Source organism: Ixodes scapularis, unplaced genomic scaffold (genome assembly GCF_016920785.2).
Source record: "Ixodes scapularis isolate PalLabHiFi unplaced genomic scaffold, ASM1692078v2 PGA_scaffold5__190_contigs__length_132052651, whole genome shotgun sequence".
Taxonomy (NCBI): domain Eukaryota; kingdom Metazoa; phylum Arthropoda; class Arachnida; order Ixodida; family Ixodidae; genus Ixodes; species Ixodes scapularis.
The window spans coordinates 112,845,143-112,867,621 of NW_024609880.1; the positions used below are offsets into that span (position 1 = coordinate 112,845,143).

At 48.3% G+C, this 22,479-nt stretch overlaps 1 protein-coding gene across 1 annotated transcript; it reads left to right on the plus strand.

The window, feature by feature from the left end:
- Window positions 1-338: 338 nt before the first annotated feature.
- On the plus strand, window positions 339-22,238 carry LOC120843290. Its single transcript, XM_040214608.1, has 4 exons — window positions 339-408; window positions 1,585-2,837; window positions 21,444-21,519; window positions 21,616-22,238. Exons 1-4 carry the CDS (start codon window positions 339-341, stop codon window positions 22,236-22,238), a joined length of 2,022 nt encoding a protein of 673 aa, XP_040070542.1.
- Window positions 22,239-22,479: the final 241 nt, after the last annotated feature.

Below are 22,479 nucleotides of genomic sequence, written 5' to 3' on the forward strand. Positions count from 1 at the left end.
GGACTTCCAAGCCCCTAGCCTCCATGGCTTCGGTCATCGAGAACGTTGTATTGTGCTATTTGCTTTTCGTGTGCTCTATCGGCTCTGTGCGCGCGCGCGCGTGTGTGTGTGTAGAAAAAAGAGCGGGAGGGGGGGAAGGGGGGAGAGGGGGAGGGAGCAAGGAGTCTGTTTCTGCAAGGATGGCTCGTCTCCGGATCCCTTTTGCACGAGGCGTTCGATTCCGATCTCCCTGACAGTGCACAGACGGCGCCCTCAGGTCGGGGTCCCGGGCAGGCGTGCAGCAGCAGCAGGCTGGCAGTTTCAACAGTTTCAACCACTGTGGTTTCAACGTCTCAACTATGGCTATGCTTGCCCGCCGTGCCCGGGCGCCCGCGGTGAGCTGCGAGCGAGACGAGAAACAGGACTGGTGTATGAAAAGATAAAGAGTTTCTTGGTTTGTTGTTGCCGTTGACGTTGAGATGAAGACAGAGCAGCTTAGGACACGTCTTAGGATGAGCAAAACGAGTCGTAACAATGAATTTGAGAAATGTATTTTCGCGCACAAAATTGTATTTAATTACAATTGTATTTCAAATACCCGCGTTTTAGTATTTAAATACACACGTCAAATACATTACCCGATTTGTAATTAAATACAAATGCAAAATACACAAAGTATTTGAAATACGTATTTCAAATACTTGTATTTGAAATACTGCCCATCCCTGGTTGAAACGCTGGCGCAAGAGGCTGGAGACACGCTCTTCCCCCAGCCAGCGGCGACCAGCACCCCACCAGCTGTGGGGGACCCATACGAAAGGGTCAAGATCAACGAGAAAGACCCCATGAACCAACCTTTCATCAGAGGAGAAATGGAGGACGCTCTGCACCACGGGAAACCAAACGGCGCTCCATGTCCGGACGGAATAACCACCGCCATGCTCCGAAACCTTCCCGAAGCCACAAAAACTCGGCTTCTTGAAGACATTAACGAAGTGTGGCGCACTAGCAACATTCCAGACCAGTGAAACTCTCCACTGTTATTCCAATTCCTAAGCCCGGCAAGAAGCCGACCACCTTAGCCACCTTCCGTCCAATCTCTCTCACCTCCTGCGTCTGCAAGCTGGTGGAGAGAATGCTACTCGGCCGCCTCTCCTGGTATCTGGAGCGGACGAAAGCCTTTCATCCGACGCAGACAGGGTTCAGAACTGGCCTGGGCACGCAGGAAAGCCTTATCCTACTCTCCAAAGATCTTATTCCAAAGCCCATTCCACAGAAATTTAAAATCAGAACAGTCGTCGCGATCGATGTCAAAAAAGCCTTCGACAGCGTCCCGCACTGGGCAATTGTCCAAGAAGCGCGCGCCCTCGGCATTGAAGGCCGCGCCCTAAATTTCATCAAGTCTTTCCTCGAGACTCGCACCTTCGCGGTCCGGATCGGCAAACACCTTGGCAGCGCCAAAACCGAACAAAGTAGGAGTTCCACAAGGGTCAGTTCTGTCCCCACTCCTCTTCAATTTGGCCATGGCGCGTCTCCCCGGTCGACTGCAACAGGTATCCAACCTCCACTTCACCATCTATGCGGACGACGTTTCCCTCTGGACAGTGCGCGGCGACGTTCCGCAACAACAGCGCATCCTTCAACGGGGGATCGACGTCGTGACAGGTCACCTCCAAAGCGTAAGCTTAACCGCCTCGCCGGATAAGCCAACCTACGTAGTCATAGCCCCCAGACGGGAAAGGGACGCGAACATCAGCTCAACCCTTCACTTGACTCTCGCGGGCCAACCGATCAGATCAGCACCTGAGGTACGCATCCTAGGACTCCAATTCCACGAGGATGGCACCGCAAAGGCTTGGCTAACAATGGTCACCCAACAGTGCCAGGCAGCACTAAACGTCATTAGAAGGATCAGCGGCACCAGAGGAGGCGCTGACGAGGAAGTTGCCCGCCGCATGGTGAAAACCCTCATCGTCTCCCGCATCTGCTACGGTGCCCCCCACTACCGACTTACCAACACACAATGGAAGAAACTGGAAATCCTTACCAACAACGCAGCTCGAATTGTCACTGGCCTCCCCCGATATACACCGCTAGACAAGCTCAAGGCACACGCGAAGCTCAACACGGCTCGAGAAACCGTAGAGGAGAGAGCACGAGCTCATCTAGAGCGACTCCAACACTCAGCCTCCGGACGACAAATCCTAGAGATGATCGGCTCAGATATCAGAGACCTTCCCCCTCTCCCGGAGGTTGACCCCCCATGGAGCGACGATGTGTGCCTCGTTGACGATCGACCAGTACCAAGGGGAGCCGGGCCCAGTCGCCCTGGCAAGCAAGCTTGCCAAGTGCGACAGCACTGCAAACTCGTCCAAGAGTGGACGGACACCAATGAGAAGCTCGCAGTATACACTGATGCGGCCTTCGTCTCCTTCCCTAAACCGATTTGGTCCGCTGCGGTTGTGATTCCCCGCCTAGGAATCACCATGGCCGAAACATTGCCCGGCGGCACATCGGTCAAGGGCGGAGAACTTGGAGCTATCCAACTGGCACTGCGCACCGTCATCGAGAAGGAAATCCGACCGACACACCTACAGATTTTCACTGACTCTTCGGCTGCATTAATAGAATGTCGCTCTCGCCACTCCCCGAACAAGCGAGTTAAGGCAATCCGAAGGATGACCTCCGACTTAATTGCAGCCGGTACAACCATCAAAGTGTCCTGGATACCTGCCCACGCAGACATTCAGGACAACGTACAAGCTCACTGCATGGCCCGCGCGCATCTGGATTCCCCCCGCGAGCCGAGTAGTGTGCCAAGTCACCTACAAGAACACGGGTACTCGCCCCCGCCTGAGGTTAACGACGATGGCGAAGACCCAGACTACGACCCTGAGGAGGCAAAACAGCTCGTTAAAGAATCCTCAAGACAGACCCTGAGGGCAGCCCTGACCCCCTGCGTAAATCCGCTCCCGAGCGGAATGGGCAGGGGATCAACGGTGCTGCTCCGGAGGATAATCACAAACACCACATGCACACCGGCACGCAGGACGCATTGGACCAAGCCACCTACATCACCCCATTGCAGCTTCTGTCAAGACCCCAGCCTTCTTGCCGACCAAAGCCACTTACTCTGGGACTGTCCGGAGCTGGAAGAGATTCGCCGAAAACACATACCACCAGACGTATCCAGCATGGAGGAATGGGTCCATCCTCAGGGCCCTCCCGACAAACGTCGGGCAGTTATGACCACGCTCGTGGATTTCATCCACGATGCGGGGCTCACCGCCTATCTATAACCCCCCTCAACCCCTTCCCTTGGCCATAGATCCAGGCTTGTAAGCCACCGATCTCAGCCCCATTCTCCCTCCCCCAAAGGCCAATAAACGCTTTCTGAACTGAACTGAACAACTTGGGCTTCATATCTGAAGGTTCCTCTTTTTCTTTCTTTCACAATACATAAGTTGGGAGTCAGCGCCCCTTCCTGTGTTTTGTTATCCTCCTACTGTGCTTGTGCGCTGTTTTAGGTATGTCTGAAGTACCAGCTAGCTCAACTCTCTATGCTACTACGAGAACAAGCGTCAAATTAGAGCGCTACGCATTGGATTGTTTCGGCTGCACCTGAAGCGGGATGGCCGAACGAGTCGAGGCCGATCCAAGGCCAGAAGAAAATGGCGGAAGAGAAGGCTCCCGCGCACGTTCGCTTCTCGATCGACGATGACATTCATGTGCTACGCGAAGTGTACGCCACTAACCCATTCGAGGATTCCAAGAGATGGACTTCAATTGCCGAAAGGGTTTCCGTCTCCGAAGCAATCGGAAGAATTACTCCACGCGGGCCATCCGCGACCGGGTTGACCTGCTGCTGGCAGAGTTTAAAGGGAAGCTACGGAGCTTCTTGGAAAAAATGAGTTAGAAGTGAATTCTAGTGTATTTTTACCCCGTGAACCCGAATACCCAAACCATTTGCTGCGTAAGTATTGTTAAACGCGAGAAAAACGCGAAAGACAGTCGCTGTCCGTGACGTCATCGACGGCTCTTTTGGCTGCCCAAGGCTAGAAGGGCGGGGCTTCAGCCCTATTTTGAAATTGCTCTTGTGGCTCTCCGGCGCGTCGCATTGAAATATAATTTTGATATCTGTTATTCTAAAGGCCAAATGAACGCATTTCAAGCGTTTTTTCTCAAATGTAGAAGTGCCCCATCTTCCCTTTAATACGAAGCACATATTTCCCGGTGACTTCTCGTAACGTAACGTAAAAAAAAGAAAAAAAAAGAAAAAGAAAGAGGGGTTTGTGTGACCGAGTTTTTAGCCACGCAGTAGCAATACGTTACGATGTCAACAGTTACGACGCATGTTTAGGCTTAGGAACGGCCAGAATTAGGTACGATCTTGAAAACCGGGCGAGCCCACCGCTCATTCTTTGTGACTTGAGCGAGATAAACCAAAGCGAAAGCCGGCTGCACTATTCATTGGCAATGAAATTGGCTAATACTGCAGCGACCATGACGAATTTGCTCCGAAGCGAGCGGAAAGGGCGCCGCCATGTTTGCTGACCGAACCCGGCCCCAAGCAATTGGGGGCCCCACGCTATTGGTTGAATTTCACGTTGGGGGCACACGCCAACCCAAAACACCAAACGGAGTTTGGGTTCTGCGCATGCGCAGTGATGGGCCCCTTTTTCTTTGGGGCCCCAAAGCTTTGGGACCCTCTATTATAAAACTCTCTATAACTGTCGTGCTGCATCAGCTACAGGATGGGCTAAAAGCAAGCTACACCAACCAGCGTCGTGCCTGTGAACGGGGAATGGGCCGTCGAGTTCGCAGATAATTCTATTGGCGCAGATGATAGCCTGGTATTTGAGGGCGTGCACTCTCTTGTGACCAGAGAAGTAAATTCTGATTCAGAGATGGTTGGCAGATGGGTCTTGCTGTGCCGTTCCAACTGGTGTTTCCCTCCCTATGATTTGAACCGCAAGCCTCGATAAAGTGTCGTTTCAGCGCAAATTAATGTTTTGCGTTTTAATTATTTTTTACTGTCAAGAAGTTCGTTCGTTGTCCACAATGGCGCTGCATGCGAAAAAGGCGAGCGTGCTGCGTTGCGTCGTTACAAACCCTATTCTATAAGCAGGCTGCGTGAGGCGTCGGTGCGTTGGGTACCCCAAAGCGTTGGGTTCCCCAAAGCGTTGGGGCCCCCTATTCTAAAACTCTCTAATGCTGTCTCGATTGTCCAAAGGCAGGCGGTGAATACAGTGAACTTTCTCGTTGCAAGATCGTCGTTTGTAGAAGTTATTGGTGACGACAAAACGTTTCACAACTTTCTGAAGAAGTTATTTGAGGCCAAAATCTTCCTTTCAGAAGAGAGAAAGAGAAAGAATAAGGGGGGGGGGGGGTGATGCTAGTGAAGGAGGGGGAGATTCCTACCCCGAATTTGTTATTATACCGCCCTGAAATGTCTGGGATATAGGAGGATATGCTCTGGGGCTGGCGTGATCGCCTCCCCACCCTCCTTCGACGCCACTGATGGGCCCCCTCCCCCCCTTTCTCATTCGACGCCCCTGTTTAGAGGCTTTCCAAATAAGCGATGGCGAGGAACAGAGCAGCGTGCTATTTTAAAAATAAAAGTTCTGGGGGTAATGGAATTATAATAGTTAGCGTTTCATAAACTCACGTGTGGCCATGACAGACTTTCAAGCGAGAGGCTCGTGCTAGGGCACGTAGTATGCAGGCGCGTTCAGTGAAATACTTTTGTAGTTCCTACGCTTGACGCCAGAGTCAGGATTATCAGTTGTGAACTACAAATTCGATGGTTCGTGGTCTAATCAAGGGTGACAAGTTTGATTGCGTACGATGGAAGCTAGTCATCTCGGCTCCTCAAGTCGGCCAGGAAGAAGGTCCTGGCACTGTGCCTCACCTCCCATCCCAGAAGATCCACTGTAGGGGGGAAGGGGGGGGGGGGGGGTTGCAAGCCAAGGCTTGAGGAGACGGCGTGTTGGGAGGGCACCATCAGAGCTACGGGAGTGGGTCGCTTAGTCCTTAGCCATCCGGAGTGGGATATGTAGGTTACCTAAAAACCGAGCTCGCGTGACTGCGGGACGGGTAAGGGGAAAGTCCCGGCCATCCTTTTCCTTTCTTTCCGGTGCCTCAACCCCCCCCCCCCCAAACACACCCACCCACCCACCCACCCACACACACACACACACACAAATACGCACGCACGCACGCACGCACGCGCACGCACACACACACATCCCTATCTTCCAGCTTTAGCTACAAGCGTGGATACCCGCGGACAGACGACGTTCAAATAAACTGCTGTTGTGAATTAAGAAAATGTGCTCGTTTGTGTTTCTCGTCCGTTGTCTGTTTATTCTTTCGTGTTGTTGTAATATTGACAACCTGACGTTACTCTCATTTCCGTTGATGAAAGCAGAATGAATCCCTGTTTCGCTAATCTCGGTGAGCCGACCACACCGACGTTCTCGGTGGCCTAAAACAGGGAACACATGAGCGACAAAAACGGGCACCGCGCGCCGATTCCCATAGCAACAGCCCAGGACACTCTGATGTCGACCTATGCCAAGCCGCCATGTCACAGCATGTGCGCAAGTTGCCACGGAAATTGCCGCGCGGCGCCCGTTTTTGTCGCTCATGTGTTCCTTGCATTAGAGGCGGAAAGTCACTACATATAAAAAAATAATTAAGTAAAACGATTGAATTCCGCCGACGGGGGAACAACTGCCTGTAGGCGAAAGCTGCCGGAAAGCGGACAATGCTACTTGGCTGGTTCTGACCAAGCCACGTCGGGTTAAGGCTGTTTCACATACTGCGATTCTCGTCCGAAATCGGTGCGATTTCTAGTAAATGTGCGAGTAAAATCGCAGTCGCACTGTCGCAGCAGATCTGCGACTGCTTTCCACCAAGCTGGTAATTTTTCGCTAAGTCGGTGCGATCACTTCATCGTCAACCAGTCGTTCATTCCACCAGCTTTCATTCGCGATAGTTGCGTATTTGAAAATAAATTTAGACACCTTAAAACTATTGGTTTCGTGCTTATTAAACATTTCTAGTTACAGATTGTATTCGTAAAACATCTGTGTTCATTAAAACGTTTTTGTTGTATTTTAGGCAAAGTCAAGCGCTCCGCGTCCGTGTCCGAACATCCGGCCGCGCCGACAGAAATCGCGAGGTCGTTGGAGCATGCGAAACCAAACATTGCGATCGCACTCGCTGCGTCGGCTGTCGCACCGATTTTTTTCGCAACCGTCGCTCCATGTGAAACAGGCTTTACAAAAAACAAAACAAATTAGTCGTTAGTTGTTTATACAGCAGGAGCTTAGTCTGCCAGAACATTGCGACATTGTTACCCACGGTAGATGAGCAATTTAGCCAGTGCGGTACAACAGCTAGCCTGGGGTCTTTAACGTGCACCACGCAGTAGTAGACAGTTTTAGTGGATCGTACGCTATAGCTTTGCGTACGCAAGGAGATTGCGGGTCGTGTGTGCGCATGCGCAGAACGCAATAGAAGGGCTAGCGTATTGCGTACGCACGCAACGCTGGGGATTTTGCGTTGCTGGCTAGCGGGCCTTGCGCGACGCTCTCGAGAGATCTCGGACCCAACGAGAGCGCCAGTTTCAAGATGGCGGTTGCCTCGACTGGCGCAGCAAGGGTGACGTGGTGTTTTCGAAGTTCTGTGTTACGTGAAATTACGTGGTGTTCAGCTCGGGGATTCTTTCTGGGACCTACCGCGGTCGAATCAGATCGCCCTGCAGCTGAAGGAGTGCACAGTGGAAATGTTCGCCGCTCGCAGTGTGCGTCGACGCTGCGATCTGCTAAACGCTAAGCCTATTCCCACAGTTCATCGCCGACGGACGAACGACTCTCAAAGAAATCGCCGAAGTTCTCGCTATGCACTTGACATCAGGGTCATGAATTTCATTCCGCGATAGCATTGATAAAAGGTGCCGTTTCCACGGGACGACTGACGGAGGCTCCGTGATCGAATTTGGCTACGCACTCGTACTCGTAGCCTCTGTACCCCGCAGAAAAGCGCGCTTGACGAGACAGCTGTGGCTTGGTTTCATCTGAAATAAAATGATTGGACACTTTTTCTTTTTCAATATTTCTCTCCAGGAGTATGGTTGCGACATAAGCACGCGGAATTCTACGGCTCTAGCAAATTTAACCAAGATCACGCGCGGTGTTCCCTCGAAAACGTAACGCACAACTAAATTCGGTCCGAGCAGGTCATTTTTAGCGTACGCTATACTATTGCGTATTGCGTACGCAAGAGCCAGCAACGCTATACTAAAACTGTCTAGTGATACACGACCGCACGCCGGTACGATGCTCATCCAGATCGAAACGAGCAGAGGTGGGGATTGAACCCAGGATCCCTGGGTTCTGCGCAGGCTTTACACTTTTATCGTATCCAAACGCCCGAGAGAAATAAAAGAAACAGTAGAAGTGTTTTTACTAAATTATGCTTTATCGGTGGAAATAACAATATCAGACTCTCAATTTCGACGGTGTTGATTTTAGAATGCTGTTATGCCAAGTCATCGCCGTGCTTTTTAGAGACCATGAAGCATGTTCGTCGCAGCTGAGAATCCTTGTCGTGACGTCACACGTTTGAGCCACGGTCGTTTCTGCGCGCTTGTTCAGCGCCCTGGGAGTGGTAGGGCGTTTTCGCCCCTTCACTAGAAAACGCCACGATAATAATCGGAGCTGCCGGTTTGTGAGAAAACAAAAATGATAAAAAAAAACAAAAACATCGAGGCGATCTGCCAGCTTCTCCCACCCCTATGTAATAACACAAAGGATCTTAGTGTTTGTTGAGTTTGGCGACCCTGCTATCATTGGCCGGGCTGTGTGCCGAACACACTTGCAACGTTGCCACGTGTGAAGGATTTTGTGTTTTGTCTTCGTTTTCTTCTAGTAAATAATATACGCTCTGTTCACCCTTAAGCTGACACTTGCTGCTCCGCATGCAGCGCGAGGTTTCTGCCCTTGCACCGCTCCTTCGCTCAGCTTAAAGGAGCGATGCAACAATTTTTGTACTTTGCGCAAAAACCGTTTAAAACGGAACCCTAACGTTAATGACCTATGAAACACGCGTTCGTTTTTCACCCCACGCAATAGAAGTCCCAGAAAAAAATTAAAGAAAAACGAGCAGCGTTCACCCCCTCAACTCGCAGCCAGAACAAGCGGTCACGTAATCTGGAGCCGATTATATGCCGCCAGTGTTGATCATAGCCACGCGCTGGGGTTGGCAAAGCGCAGGACACGCGCTGAGTTACGGACATTGTTATGGCTCGGCTGTTGTCCTTGTTGCAGCGATTGGACAAGGGTCACTACACGATTGCTTCGCGAGCTAGCAATTATCACGAGCCCAAGTCGAGTGCCCACGCAAAGCTCGGGTCCAATCTATGAACCGCATTCAAATGTCGTCACTTGGGTGTACTGCGATCCCCACGTTACGTCATTAAATTTTCCAAAGGAGAGATTGAATGAAAATGATCGCTTTTGTTCTTGAAATTACACCGCAACAAAGGAGTTTCTTGGCGAGTGGCGTTGCGTGTGAGTATCCTTGAGTCCCAGGTGTGCCAGTAAGCTCGTGTCAAGTGAAAAACATTCCAATTAAATATCGTTGCACCGCTCCTTTAAAGGAGCGGTGCAACGATATTTAATTGGAATGTTTTTTCGCTTTACACGAGCTTACTGGCACCGGTGTAATTTCAAGGACGAAAGCGATCATTTTCATTCAATCTCTTTTTTGCAAAATTTGATGACGTAACGTGGGGATCGCAGTACACCCCAATGACGATATTTGAATGCGGTTCATAGATTGGACCCGAGCATTGCGTGAGCACTCGGTCTGGGCTCGTGATAATAATAATAATAATAATAATAATAATCTTTATTTGCTCAGGAGAGCCGCGGCACCGCAGAAAGGCAACAGCCCGTACCAAGGAGGCCCGCGGTGCCGCGTCTAGTGAAGGGGATTATGTGATGATGTAATATACAAGATGAGAGTGCTTATGATTAGGATATGTGCGTTAGGCCTATTAGCATTCTTCGCGGTTGTGGTCTTCGCGGTGCTGTCATTGGCTCCTTACTTCTAGCAGGCCGGTCTCGAACACCTGGAGTGGGCTCCTCGCGTGTCCGACTTGCATAGTAGCCGGCCGAATTACCGGCGACGCAGGGAATCCATCAGCCCCGCGGGCGGGCTCCAGGGGTTGGCGCCGGTGTTGGCCGAGCGGCGGTCTTTACGAAAGCGGGCCTTGGAGTCTTTCAGCCTGCGGTCCAGCTTGTAACTGAGCAGCCTGAGCACCATGTCGATCGAAGACATGGTCTGTGCCACTGGTCCGGCTGGCTTTTGGACGATCGAAAAGACACGTCTTACGCCCGGTTGGCTTCTTCTTACCAGCTCGAGAAGCATTCGGTTAGCGGGCCGTGTCCAATCGCTGCAACAACGACAATAGCCGAACCATAACAATGTCTTGAACTCAGCGCGTGTCCTGTGCTTTGCCAACCCCAGCGCGTGGCTATGATCAACATTGGCGGCATATAATCGGCTCCAGATCACGTGGCTGCTTGTTCTGGTTGCAAGTTGAGGGGATAAACGCTGCTTGTTTTTCGTTAATTTTTTTTCTTGGACTTCTATTGCGTGGGGTGAAAAACCAACGCCTGTTTCGTAGGTCATTAACGTCACGGATCCGTTCTGAGCGATATTTGCGCAATGTACAAAAATAGTTGCATCGCCGCTTTAAAGCAGGTTTCACATGCAGTAATTCCGCGGCCGAAATTGCATCCACTCGCGGCACGGATTGCGAGGTTTCATTTCGCATCAACGTTTTCTGACGTTCCGATGGCCAATATTGGATGCAGCAAACAGATGCGCAGAGTCGGTTACAGCGGTTTCTAAGAACAATTTCAATGTCTTACTTTTCAGTTTCCCCTTTAAATTGCCCTTAATAAAAACAAAAATGCGTTTAAAATACTAAACACATCCTAATCTTATTTAGTTATTTTTCAACTTTGTTGTCGCGGAGGATAAAACTTCGGATTATCCTCGGCAGCGTAACGGGAAGCCCCTTTCCTCGAAATGTAAAAACTCCAACAAATATGGCCAACCCGAACCTCCTAGAGAAGTGCAGTGGTTTCATACCGGTCTTGTCGATCATTTTCACGTCCTCAGTCTCCTCTTTTCAGAGTTTCTCTTTGGTCCCATTGTTCCTAAATTCTTTGAGCTCTGCGTCCCAGAGAACCGGACGCTTCGAGACTTCACTCAGAAGCATTTCATTGAGCTGTGGGTGATACATTTTGAAAAAGTTGAGCTCGGTTCAACTTTTCACACAGCACCGTTTTCTTACGTTACGTCTAGGTCACCGAAACATTCGTGTCTTCAATGTCGCGTGCCAGGCTCTCTCCTTGAATTGGTAGCCACGCTTAATACGGAGCACAGGCTTCCCGGTGACCTTTCGTAACGTAACGTAAGAAAACGGGTCTGTGTGAACGAGCGTTAAGGCTCGTTCACACTGCCCGGTTTTCTTACGTTACGTTACGAAAAGTCACCGGGAAATCTGTGCTTCGTATTAAGTGTGGCTACCTATTCAAGGAGATAGCCTGGCACGCGACATTGGAGACACGAATGTTTTGGTGACGACGAGCTAGGACGGTGAGTCACCGTGGCCACCAAGGACAGAAGGCTCATCGTAACGTAAGGTAAGGAGTTGAGCTCGGTTCAACTTTTGAACGAGCCTTCACTTAGTTTACGATCTGTGTTGGAAAAGACACGTCAATGTCGTTCAGTTCTTCCTTTTCTTCTTTTGTTTTTCTCACTAGCGCTCGCACAAACCGCTTCCGATTAGCGTCTCTTGCGCTCGCTGCAGTTGGTACTCAGGCAGGGAAAGTAAAAAAAGAGCCGCGTAATTCACTGAGAAAACAAATTCCGAGGAAGGGGACAGCAATCTCCCTCCTCCATAATCTCCTGAACAGTTCCGACGCGACTGCTGAAGCAAAGAAGCTCGACCAGCCGGACAAAAGAAACCGCAAACCAGTCGCTGGCGTACTATCTCTGCTTGTCGTCTGCTTCAAGAACGTGAAAACGTCGCCGTCTATGGGTCAGCGTTCCCTCAATGTTTCTTCTTCTGTCACGTGATTTCCCGCCGGGCTGTGAGTGGCCTGAGCGGAAGCTGCCGCTCTGCCGCGGCGAGAAATTTCCAACCTGTTGGTACCGTGCCACTCAGCTGCTGCGACTGTCCAGAGCGCCACGACGGCAGAAATCGCGCCGCTCTAGGGCCACCTCGCTGCATGTGAAACCCGTTTAAGTCCAGACACAGCCGATGCTACAGGCGTGAGCATATGGCCCTGAACAGCGCTTGCACTGCACGAGCGCGCGTGCTTGGCAGGAACGCTGAAAGCCGGGAGCTCGCGCGTGTAGCATTGGCTGCCTCTGGACTTCAGCTGAAACGAAGTAGTATAACAGAAGTAAGAAAGCGCCAGCACACGCAACCAAAGCCCTGCGGAAGCCAGTGAGCTCCCGCTCAAGGTGGAGCTTCTAGTTTCAGCTTAAAGTGACCATGAAGTGATTTTTCAACTTATTCCTGCTTAGCTTTCCTCCTCAACTCAAAAACGAAATGAGAAATCACGCTGTTCTGAAGTGTTAGGGCACCGTTACAATGACTCCAAGCTTCCACCGTCCATTTAAGTACATTAAAGAACTTGTCGTTCACAACCGATGTTAAGTATCGTCACGGCAATCATTGGCCACGTACGCGAATTCAAATATTTGTTGGCGGATCGATTGTTGACGAGCACATACGTCCATGAGACGCAGTGTTCGTGTCCAATGCGGCGTCCTCACTCGACAGGGAGAACTTTCGTTTTAGGTAGAAATGCATACTTTTTACTTCACGGCCATGCGATTTCACATGTTGGTTGCCGAGTGCTGTCATGTCGAGGACAAAAGCAGACCTAAGTTTTGATCTTTTTTTTTTTTTTTCTGTATACAACTGAAAGTTCGCGCTGGAGAACCCCGGGATCCTGAGCTCAATCCCCACCCCTGCCTGTTTCAGTCTGGATGAGCATCGTACCCGCGGCGTGCTGTCGTCCATCGCTACTGTGTGGTGCATGTTAAAGACCCCAGGCTAGCGGTTCTACAGCACTGGCTAAATTACTCATCTACGGATGAAGCACCAGATGCCCATAGAGGGAGACTAACTTCCGGCTGTATAAACATACACACACCAATTTATTTCCCCCTTTCCCTTGTCTTGCAGAGCTGTTTTTTGTCTTAAATTGTACACATGCCGAAAATTTGGCACGCGAACGAATTTTGTTTAGGCGTTTTATGTCTACCTTTAGAGCTCAATTCTGAGGTAGTCAAATATTCAAAATAAAGCAGCATCGGAAGCCATGTATTTCGCATTCTCTCTAGCCTCTTCTTTGCCTGCCAACTGGTTTATGTACACACACCGAGGTTGCTTGATGAACGCAAACGAGCAAAAACCCAATAGCGTAGGCTGGCGATGAGCAAGACAATTGTAATAATTAACACTCTTAACAAATATAGACGCTTTGCAGCACCTGTGCCTGGGCGCCGAAATAACCGACATTCCGTCGTGTTTCGTCCTACTCTGATCACTTCGCTCATTCATTACTGCAGCAGGAGACCCTATTGCCACTTTAGATCCGACTGTCTCTTTCCATCCAGCATTGACCTTTGCGGCGGCTCGTCAAAGCGCACTCAGAAGCTTGGCATTCGGTAAGACAAGAAAATATCAGCAATGGCTGCTGTAATCGGACGCGTGTGCAAAGAGTCTGTGTGAACAATGACCACCTGGCAGCAAGCTCACAAACCAGTGTGCAGACGACAAACATCTGGTATAGCGCATAAGAAATTCGCGGCCGCCGTTTTCGCTCTATTTTAATATTTTAGCATAGCGCGCTTCAGTTCTTTAAAAAACAATCGACATAAAAAGTTTTGCGAAACTAATTTCGCGTGCCCAATTTCAGGTATGTACGTTTCGAATTCGAATTTTGCCAGCCGCGCCAAATGTCTTGGTCCTTACGGCCGCACCCTGTATTATTTAGGAGCTGATGAGAAAATACTATACAATATCTGGTCATAACCTCCACAAGCTCGCTATAAAGAAATAGACTCTCTAAAGGCATTTTCCAATGATTGACACACACCACTTGGTGTAAGGTAATTAAAAAGCAGACGTGAACAACGTTTTCGCTTGGACTAGCTTGAAGGAGTAAACAGAAGGAGTGGTTCACAGCACATATTTACCGAATAAAATAAAATATGGGAAGAACACATCAGAATCACACCAAGATATTTCAGAAGTGCAACGCTTTCGCAACACAACTGGCATGAACTCTTTGATGGGGCGCGGTACAGAATTCTGGGAGCGGCTCAGGGGGAGAAATGTACGCTTTAATCACAAGAGAGAAAATTAATACAGGCATCGTTACTTGGCCAAACAGTAAATAAACACGTTACTCGTTACTGTGGTTCAAAACGAACGCGTTACTCGAGCTCTAAATTGAGGTTTTACTTCCTTGTTCCCCTGAATCTGTCGTCGTTCTTAAGAAGTAAACGTCATTTAATATTCTTTGCGTCTTTAATAATGCCTTGCTTTTTAACGCATTCATGGACATACTGAATTAACAAACCTTGCGATATTTTAATAGGAATAATCACCCGGAGCTTAGTGTTGCGATGACTGTAAGCACTTTTTTATGTGTCTGCGTAGACACATAGACGGGACAAAAAATATCTACTCAGTTCAAGGCACAAGCTAGTTGCTGACGTAGTTATTCTAAAACAAGGAAATGCTTTTTAACGCTATCCCCAATCCAAAAAACTTGTCCGTCCGTCCGAACATTCCCAGCTAAATTTAGCGAAGAAACTTATTTGGTCTTTAGCTCACGTGATGTCAAATGATGTCACATGACCTGATGTTACATTGTCTAAAGACGTTTCGAGATAAGATCGAATAACCATGCCCAGTGACCATTTTTGATTTTGATGAAAAGATATATTTTACTGGCTCCTTGCCCAGAAGAATAAAACCAATCCTTGTCTTGGAAAAACGAAATTGCCTTTGCGAAAACAACTTGAAATTTGATATTTCTTGATATTTCTTCTACAGTGGGCCCTTTTTTATGTTCTACGTTTAAATAGAGCCTGTCCTGTTTACTTCTTGTCCTTGTTTCTGTTGCGCTATTTTATATGTTTTACTAAGATGAACCAACTAGCCCAACAACGTACCTTACTAAACTTGAAAGCACCCTCTCAGTCACGTGCGCGTTTTGCGTATCGCGCGATGTTGGCATTTCATGCTGCTTCCCCAAAAAACATGTTCTGGCTATGGGTCTAGAAATATTTCCTGACAATTAGGCATAGGAAGGGTTGTCAACAAGCATTAATCACCGACTATTAGGGTAATTATTCTGAGAAACCAATTCGCAAATACGGCATATTTGCTATAACGCTCTGAATTTTAAAAAAAAAATGTATCCCTATATATAAACGCTAAGGTCTTCAACCTTTGCCCGTGTTGCCCTATGTAAAGTTCATCTTTGCATGAAATAATGTTGTCCTGGTTAGTGGGAATAATTTACAAGAATTGCTTACACAGGGACACTTAACTAAATATACGTTATTTTGAAAATCATTAAAAAAAAGTTCATGTTTAATATTTATTTAACTCTCCGAAAATAACATTTATAAAATGTATAACAGAATCTACATCTTCCTTTCCTTCAAACCTCTCCGGATGACCAACACCTCAGATCTGATTACCTATTTTTGTCTCTCTTCATGCATCCCCCACCCTGCTTGGCATGTTCGCCTTAGACATAGAAGGCATGTTCTATAACCCTGACATCGGCTTTCTCGTGCAGTCCGTTAGCAACGCCAGACACGAAAATTACACCGTGCAGGTTCCTGAACTCTTCGGTAATTTCGGTTGGAAGGTTCCTGACGCTCCTTGACCATTACCTTAAGTCTTCACTTGACGAATACGAGGGAAAGCTGTACATCCAGAGGCGGGTGTGTGCATCGGGTCGTTCCTGGCGCCTGTGCTAAGTGAGATTTTTCTCAGCTATGTAGATTGGTCCATCAGGGATACGCTGGATAGCTCCGCCCCGGGATGTCAGGCCTTCCGCTACGTCGACTTCATCGTTCACCAGGAGGACACCGCCCCTGAGACCATCCTAGAGGCATTCACGTCGAGCTCCTCTTGCCTTACTTTCAAGGGAAAGAACCCGTCCGAGGGTAACCTCCAGTACCAATACCTTAATCTAGTGCTGCACACCGGGGAATTGCCTGGGAGTTCAGGCAGCGTTTTTAGAAGCCGGTTCACGCTTTCGCTATTGCCCACTCAAAAACCATCACGCTAGGTATTATAAACTTTTTTCTGACCTCTTCCCGATCTAGGCCATGTCCCCATTTTGCATGGCACAGCATTCTGCTCCAGACCGACAGGATAAAAAAAGCCGGTTATCCTCAATATTTCTTAGATATTTCTTAGCGGTTCACGCTTTCGCTATTGCCCTAAAGAGATTGGTATCAGCTCCCCAAGCTTCCTCCTAGACGCAATGACGACCCAGAAGAAAACCTTTTGCCGTCATCCCGTATGCGCGTAACATCGCCCACCGGCTTTAGGTGTTCGCCTCGCGGTTGGATGTCGGGTTTGTGTTCAGCTGCAAATTCAAGCTAACATATATGTGCCGTCAGGTAAGCGTTCCTTAACCCTTATCCACCTGCACAAAGAAATCCAACGAGCCTTACTTGTCCTGTGAAAGGGAGATAATTTAGTCTATTTCCTTTTTACGTGGAGCAGAGTATATTGGCCAGCCTGGACACTGCCTCAATGATCGCATGAGAGAGCACGCGAGGGAGGTGACCGAGCCTGCTGAAGAATCGGTGCACCAGAAAGTTATTTAACGCCGCTCATGCGAGCATCGCAGTTCTCGCGAGGGTTGCAGGCCCAACTTTGAGGAGACTCGCGTGTTTGGAGGGCCCCGCCAGAGCTACAAAAGCGGGTCGTTGAATCCTTCCCCAACCGGAGTGGGAGATCGGTAACCTAAAATCCGAGCTCGCCGGGCTGCGGGCCGCATGAGGAGAAAGTCTCAGCCAGCCTACTCCTCCTTCCAGAATGTAATGGATTAGAATTACAAATTACCGAGCCTCAAATGTAATGGATTACTGTTACAAATTACTTTCGCTGAAAAGTAACGGATTACTTTACTCGAACGTTACAAATTACTTTCACGTTAGTTTTTTCCGTACACTTACTCAAAAACAAAAGAAAACAATTTTGATATTTCTCAAAACTGTTCCGCAACACTACTTTCCATTTCTCATACTGCCGTATTATAATAGTCCTTGTAAAAATACAATATTGTATTTAAGAGAAAGAGCGTAGGTGCACTCTGTTCACCTGTAAGCTGACAAGGCACCGAAAGCTGCAACCACAGCCGTCACTCCGCTAGCTTGCGGCCTCCGGAAATGATCCCTGGAATTTTTCGGACAAAGCTAGCGGTGTGCAAGCACAGTAGCAGCGTCTACTTCCGCTACGAAGTTCGGAGCTAAAGACGCGATCCACGAAAGCTCCCTTTTGACTCGGGTGTTTCGCCTGGTATTCACAAGAAAAGATAAACGTAGTACTAACGCTACAATGTATAGCCCAATGCAGAATGCAGGTGTCCAAGCTTACCTAAATATGTTTCCGCAGGTTAGAGTTTGTTGTTCTTGCTGGTTACAGTGTGTGTTTTTTTTGTTTTTTTTTTGGCAAGCAAAGTATGCTCTGAAACTCAAGGTTTCCGTTCTTCCTAATGCCCTGAATTTTGAACATGTCATTAAGAGATGGCGATGAAGACGACGGACACTCCACGACTGAAAACTCTACCAGTCAGAGAAAAAGTGGTGGTTACGGGTTATCAATCGTTCATCGGTTCTCACTTTCATACCGATATTCGTGGAGCCAGGGCAAAAGAGGGCATAGAGAGCGAGAAAAGCGCTGGGACCATCGGTCTCACAAGACAATAGAGGATCACACCTCTTTTACGCGTTCTCTCTCTCTTTCTCTGTCAGCACTTCTTAGATGGCCTAACCCTCCCCACCCTTTTCCCTTTATGTTGGCAGCTGACTGTAACGTGAGGAGTGGACTCGACCATAGGCGTAGACTACGGGGGGGGGGGGGGCATCGGGGCTCGTGCCACCCCCCCCCCCCTTGGTGAGGTTTGGGAGGGCCCCTCCCCCGGGCCGCGATCCTTACTGAGACGCTGTTTAAGAGCCATGTAACAAACTTCTAGTAGTGGCATGTAAACAAAATAACGCTGCACGCAGTGACGGACACATGGCGATAAGCATACGCTGTAAAATGTACCCCCTAAGATAAACTACTGGTAATTGCCGGTGTAAAAAAAATTGCGCGGAAAAGCACCCCCCCCCCCCTTCCCCAGAGAACTTCTCAGCCTGCCCACCCCCGGGAAAATGGAAAGTCTACGCCGCTGTATGATCAGATGGTCAGGTGGAGAGGTTTGAAGGCGTCAGGGTGGAAAGATGCTTCCGCAAAGCTGTAGCCAATCTCTTCTGCCAACATACATCCGTTCTTCGAAATTACACTGCGTAGGGGATTGTATAGGTAACAAAGGTTGACCTTGTGACGTCGGTGGTCGGTGGTTAGGTTGTGGGTATATAAGACATTGAGGAAATAAACGCAGTAGCTGAGTTTGAGATGTTCTTTTCCCCTGTCCTTCTTCTTCGACACCATTTCCCTGCATTTACCACAGTATCGGGTTTTCTACATAATGATCAACATCCATCAGCTCGCCTGCGCACTACCTGTTTTTTCATGCGTTCAAGCAGTAACCGCTTTTTATTATTTTGGCGTCGTTAAGAATGCCTTGACTTTTAAAACAAATATGGACATACTGAATTCCCAGATCTTGGGATATGTTACACGGAATAATCACGTGGAGATTAGCGTTGTGGTCGGCGTAAGCACCTGTTATATATGTGCATAAAAACAGAGACGTAACCAAAATATACACCCAGCTTAAAGTACTAGCTGGTTGCTGATACGATTATTTTCTAAGCATGAAATTCTTTTTCACGCCACCCCTAATCGCCAAATTTTGTCCGTCCATTCGTTCGTCCCTACATTCAGGGCTAAACTTAACGGGGAAACTGAATTGGTGTTTAGGTCACTTGATGTCAATTGATGCCACTTGAGTCGACATTACGTGGCCGATACACCAATTAAGTTTCCATGCCAAAGGAAGAAAAGAAAAAAACTGATGCCACAAAAAAAAAAAAAGAAGAGGATCCCGCATCCTAAAAGCGCGTTTACACTTCCGGATTCGCGGGAAGAATCGCGCAGGCGGAATGGGCATTTTGGAACCGAGTGGCGAAATCGGCTCGTCGCTGGCAGGAAATCTGGATCAGTCCGTAGCCCATATCCAGGTTTTTCAGGTGGACGTGTCCGCCCGCAAATCCGGAAGTGTGAACACGCCATAAGACGGTCGTTTTTCTGGCAAAAACGCTACTTAGAGATTTTATCAGTCTTACGATGTATACCTGCTGAGCCGGGTTGTTACAAATATTGACCATTTGCGTAGGTTCGTTTTTGTGAACGGGCAACATGATGCACAACGGTTACGCTTTCTTCCACATCACCTTTCGAACATGCATTTGCCTGATGATATTGCAGAAAACAAAATAATAATAGCATCAGTGATTTTATTTATGGTTATTAAGCATTATTTGCTCTCATTGAACATGTGACAACTTATAGTTGTAAGAGCTGCGTCTTTGTATCAGCGTTTCGTAAAGCTATGCGCTCCTAGATACTAATGACAGCGACAATGATGGCAATTCTTGCCAGGGGGACATACACATTTTTTATGTAAAGATGTGTGCACTCAGAACATTCCAAGTGCTAGAACACTTGGAATGTTCTGAAAAAATGGGAAGACGTTTATTTGCAATGAAGACGCTATGAATGAACGGCGTTTAGCGACGGCAAGTTATGAGCGTTCGGGAATTTATAAGTTCACGTGATTGCTAACTATGGACATGCGTTTTTGTCAGGAGATGGTGTTGCGGTGATGACCTGATATCGGACGACTCGTGGCAGACGAACAAGCAAGTTTGTTTTCAGCGAATGATAAGTGTTCAGTGTCAAGCACAACACGTGGCTACCGACGTTGTCGACGTTTTGAACACTTGCCGCTTTCGACAAAAGTCCTGGCACTTGGGCTAACTTTGTGGAAAGACTCGAAGTCTTCCTTGAATCTAACGCCATCATGAACAGTAACTGAAAACGATCCACTATTCAGTCGGTGGGTGGCGAAACGTATCCATCTACGGAGTCATGGGCGATGCGTGCTCTAAGTGGCTGGAAGTATACACGATGCCTGCCACGACGTCTAAACACGTCATTGACGTTCTACGGTCTCTTTTACCTACTTTTGCCCTACCGAAAATACTTTTCTCTAATAACGCGCAAAATTTTGCTTCAAATAAAATAAACAAGTTTTTGAAGAAAAAAAAACCGGCATGAGGCATCACATTAGTGCACCATACCATCCTGCAACTAACGGGCAAGCAGAGCAGATGATGTGCGAAACAAAAAAAAAAAAAGCCCTCTTGAAGCTTAAGGTGTATTCACACGCAGGACTTTGTCCGCGGACAAGTTCCTACGAAAGGCGTGACGTCACCTTTTCCGGGGTATAAAATCGACCATTGTTTTTGCGAAAACAGCAGGCAAAACCAAGGGACATGTCCACGAACCTGAAGAACGTGTCCTCGGACCTGATATATCTCGCGTATCACGTGGGCGAACGTCACAGAATATGTCCGCGGACCTGCCGGACCATGATTATAGCGGTTTTGAAAGCGATCCAATTCTGCCTTTTTTCGAGTCCGCTGTGGTCCTCGGACAAGCCCGGGAACCGATTGCGTGGAAGTGCTCGTGGTACACTTCGTTGCACGAGCGGTTTTTTTTTTTTTTTTTTTATATGCCTCTCAGGGTTCTCGTGCAAGGATCGACCTTTGCTCATTTTCCTGTACGATTAGTACGCACGAGCTATAGCTGTGGAAGATGCTCGAGGATTCCTGCGCATAGTGAAAAGAGGAGCCGAAAAGAAAAAGAAAGAAAACGCCTGGAAATCGTTTTAAATTCGAACATGGAGGCCAACAAGGCTTCACGAGTTGTTGTGGCTTGTGCTCTCATGATGGCGGATGAGGAAGTTGCGGAAGCACCTAATATCGACGCAAAAAAACCATGGATTAAAACATGGATGTCCAAGAAGAAACTCGGTATACAGGATCTACTCTATCAAGAACTTCTGGAGAGCGACCCCGTAGAGTACCGCCGCTTGCTGCGCGTTGACTCCAACCAGTTTGCTGACATTCTCTCGTCAATTGCATCATGCATCCAGAAACTCGACACTGAAATGCGTCCAGCCATCCCAACCAAAGACAAACTTCAACTGACGCTGCGGTTTCTTGCCTCAGGTGTGTGGTTATTCTTCTTACTTTTGTCCTTGTTTTAGAATATTTGAGAGCTGCGCTCGACTTAGCCGTGTACCTTGTTTTCTTGCGAATTTTCAGGCGAGAGTCAACATTCCCTAAGCAGGCAGTTCCGCATTAGCCACAGCGCCGTCAACGGATTCCTCGCTGAAACTTTTGACGCCATTTACAAAATGCTGGGACCAAAATATCTGGTGTCCCCGCGGACGAAAGATGAGTGGCTTGCGGTAATGAAGAACTTTTACGAAAGATGGCAGTTTCCGCAATGTATTGTAGCGCTGGACGTAAAACATGTCACAATTATCAAACCTCCAAACTCTGGATCTGTGTATATTAATTACAAGAAGACCTTTAGTATCATGCTTTTTGCTCTTGTGGACGCAGACAGCAGGTTTTTGTACATTGATGTTGGCGCACCTGGGTCTGATGGAGATGGAGGCATTTGGAGAACGACACCACTGCGGAATGCCATCGAGAACGGAACAGCCGGTCTGCCGATCTCAGGACCTGGACCGGTCGGCGTCCCACCCGTCATCGTGGGAGACGACGCCTTCCCCTTGTCTACAAACTTAATGAAGCCGTACACTGGTACAAATTTGTACGAAGAAAAGGTTATATTTAACTACAGATGTGTTGCCTACATCGTGTTATTTCTAAACACCGTTTTCCTTATCGTTTTATTTTATTTTTTTATTTCAGATTAAGCCCAGCCAGACGGGTAGCAGAAAATGCATTCTGACAAACCGTTTATGTTTTTGCACACGACTATCGATGCCGAACCAGGAAGGGTCACCTCATTCATCAAGGCGGCGTGTGTGCTGCACAACTACTTTCGAGCTCCACCTGTGCTTTTTAAAGCGTCGATGGAGGACCACCAGCGAAAAAGGACAATCTACTTCGGGCTACGAAGTTGCAAAGGGCGCTCCGGGGCAAGAGCTCTGGAAG

Bases quoted from the DNA above. Each gene is read 5' to 3' on its own strand.
- LOC120843290 (XM_040214608.1), top strand. From the start codon at position 339: ATGGCTATGCTTGCCCGCCGTGCCCGGGCGCCCGCGGTGAGCTGCGAG. The intron at 409-1,584 runs GTATGAAAAGAT...CCCTCTGGACAG, and splicing joins AGACGAGAAACAGGACTGGT to TGCGCGGCGACGTTCCGCAA. The intron at 21,520-21,615 runs GTGTGTGGTTAT...GCGAATTTTCAG, and splicing joins GCTGCGGTTTCTTGCCTCAG to GCGAGAGTCAACATTCCCTA.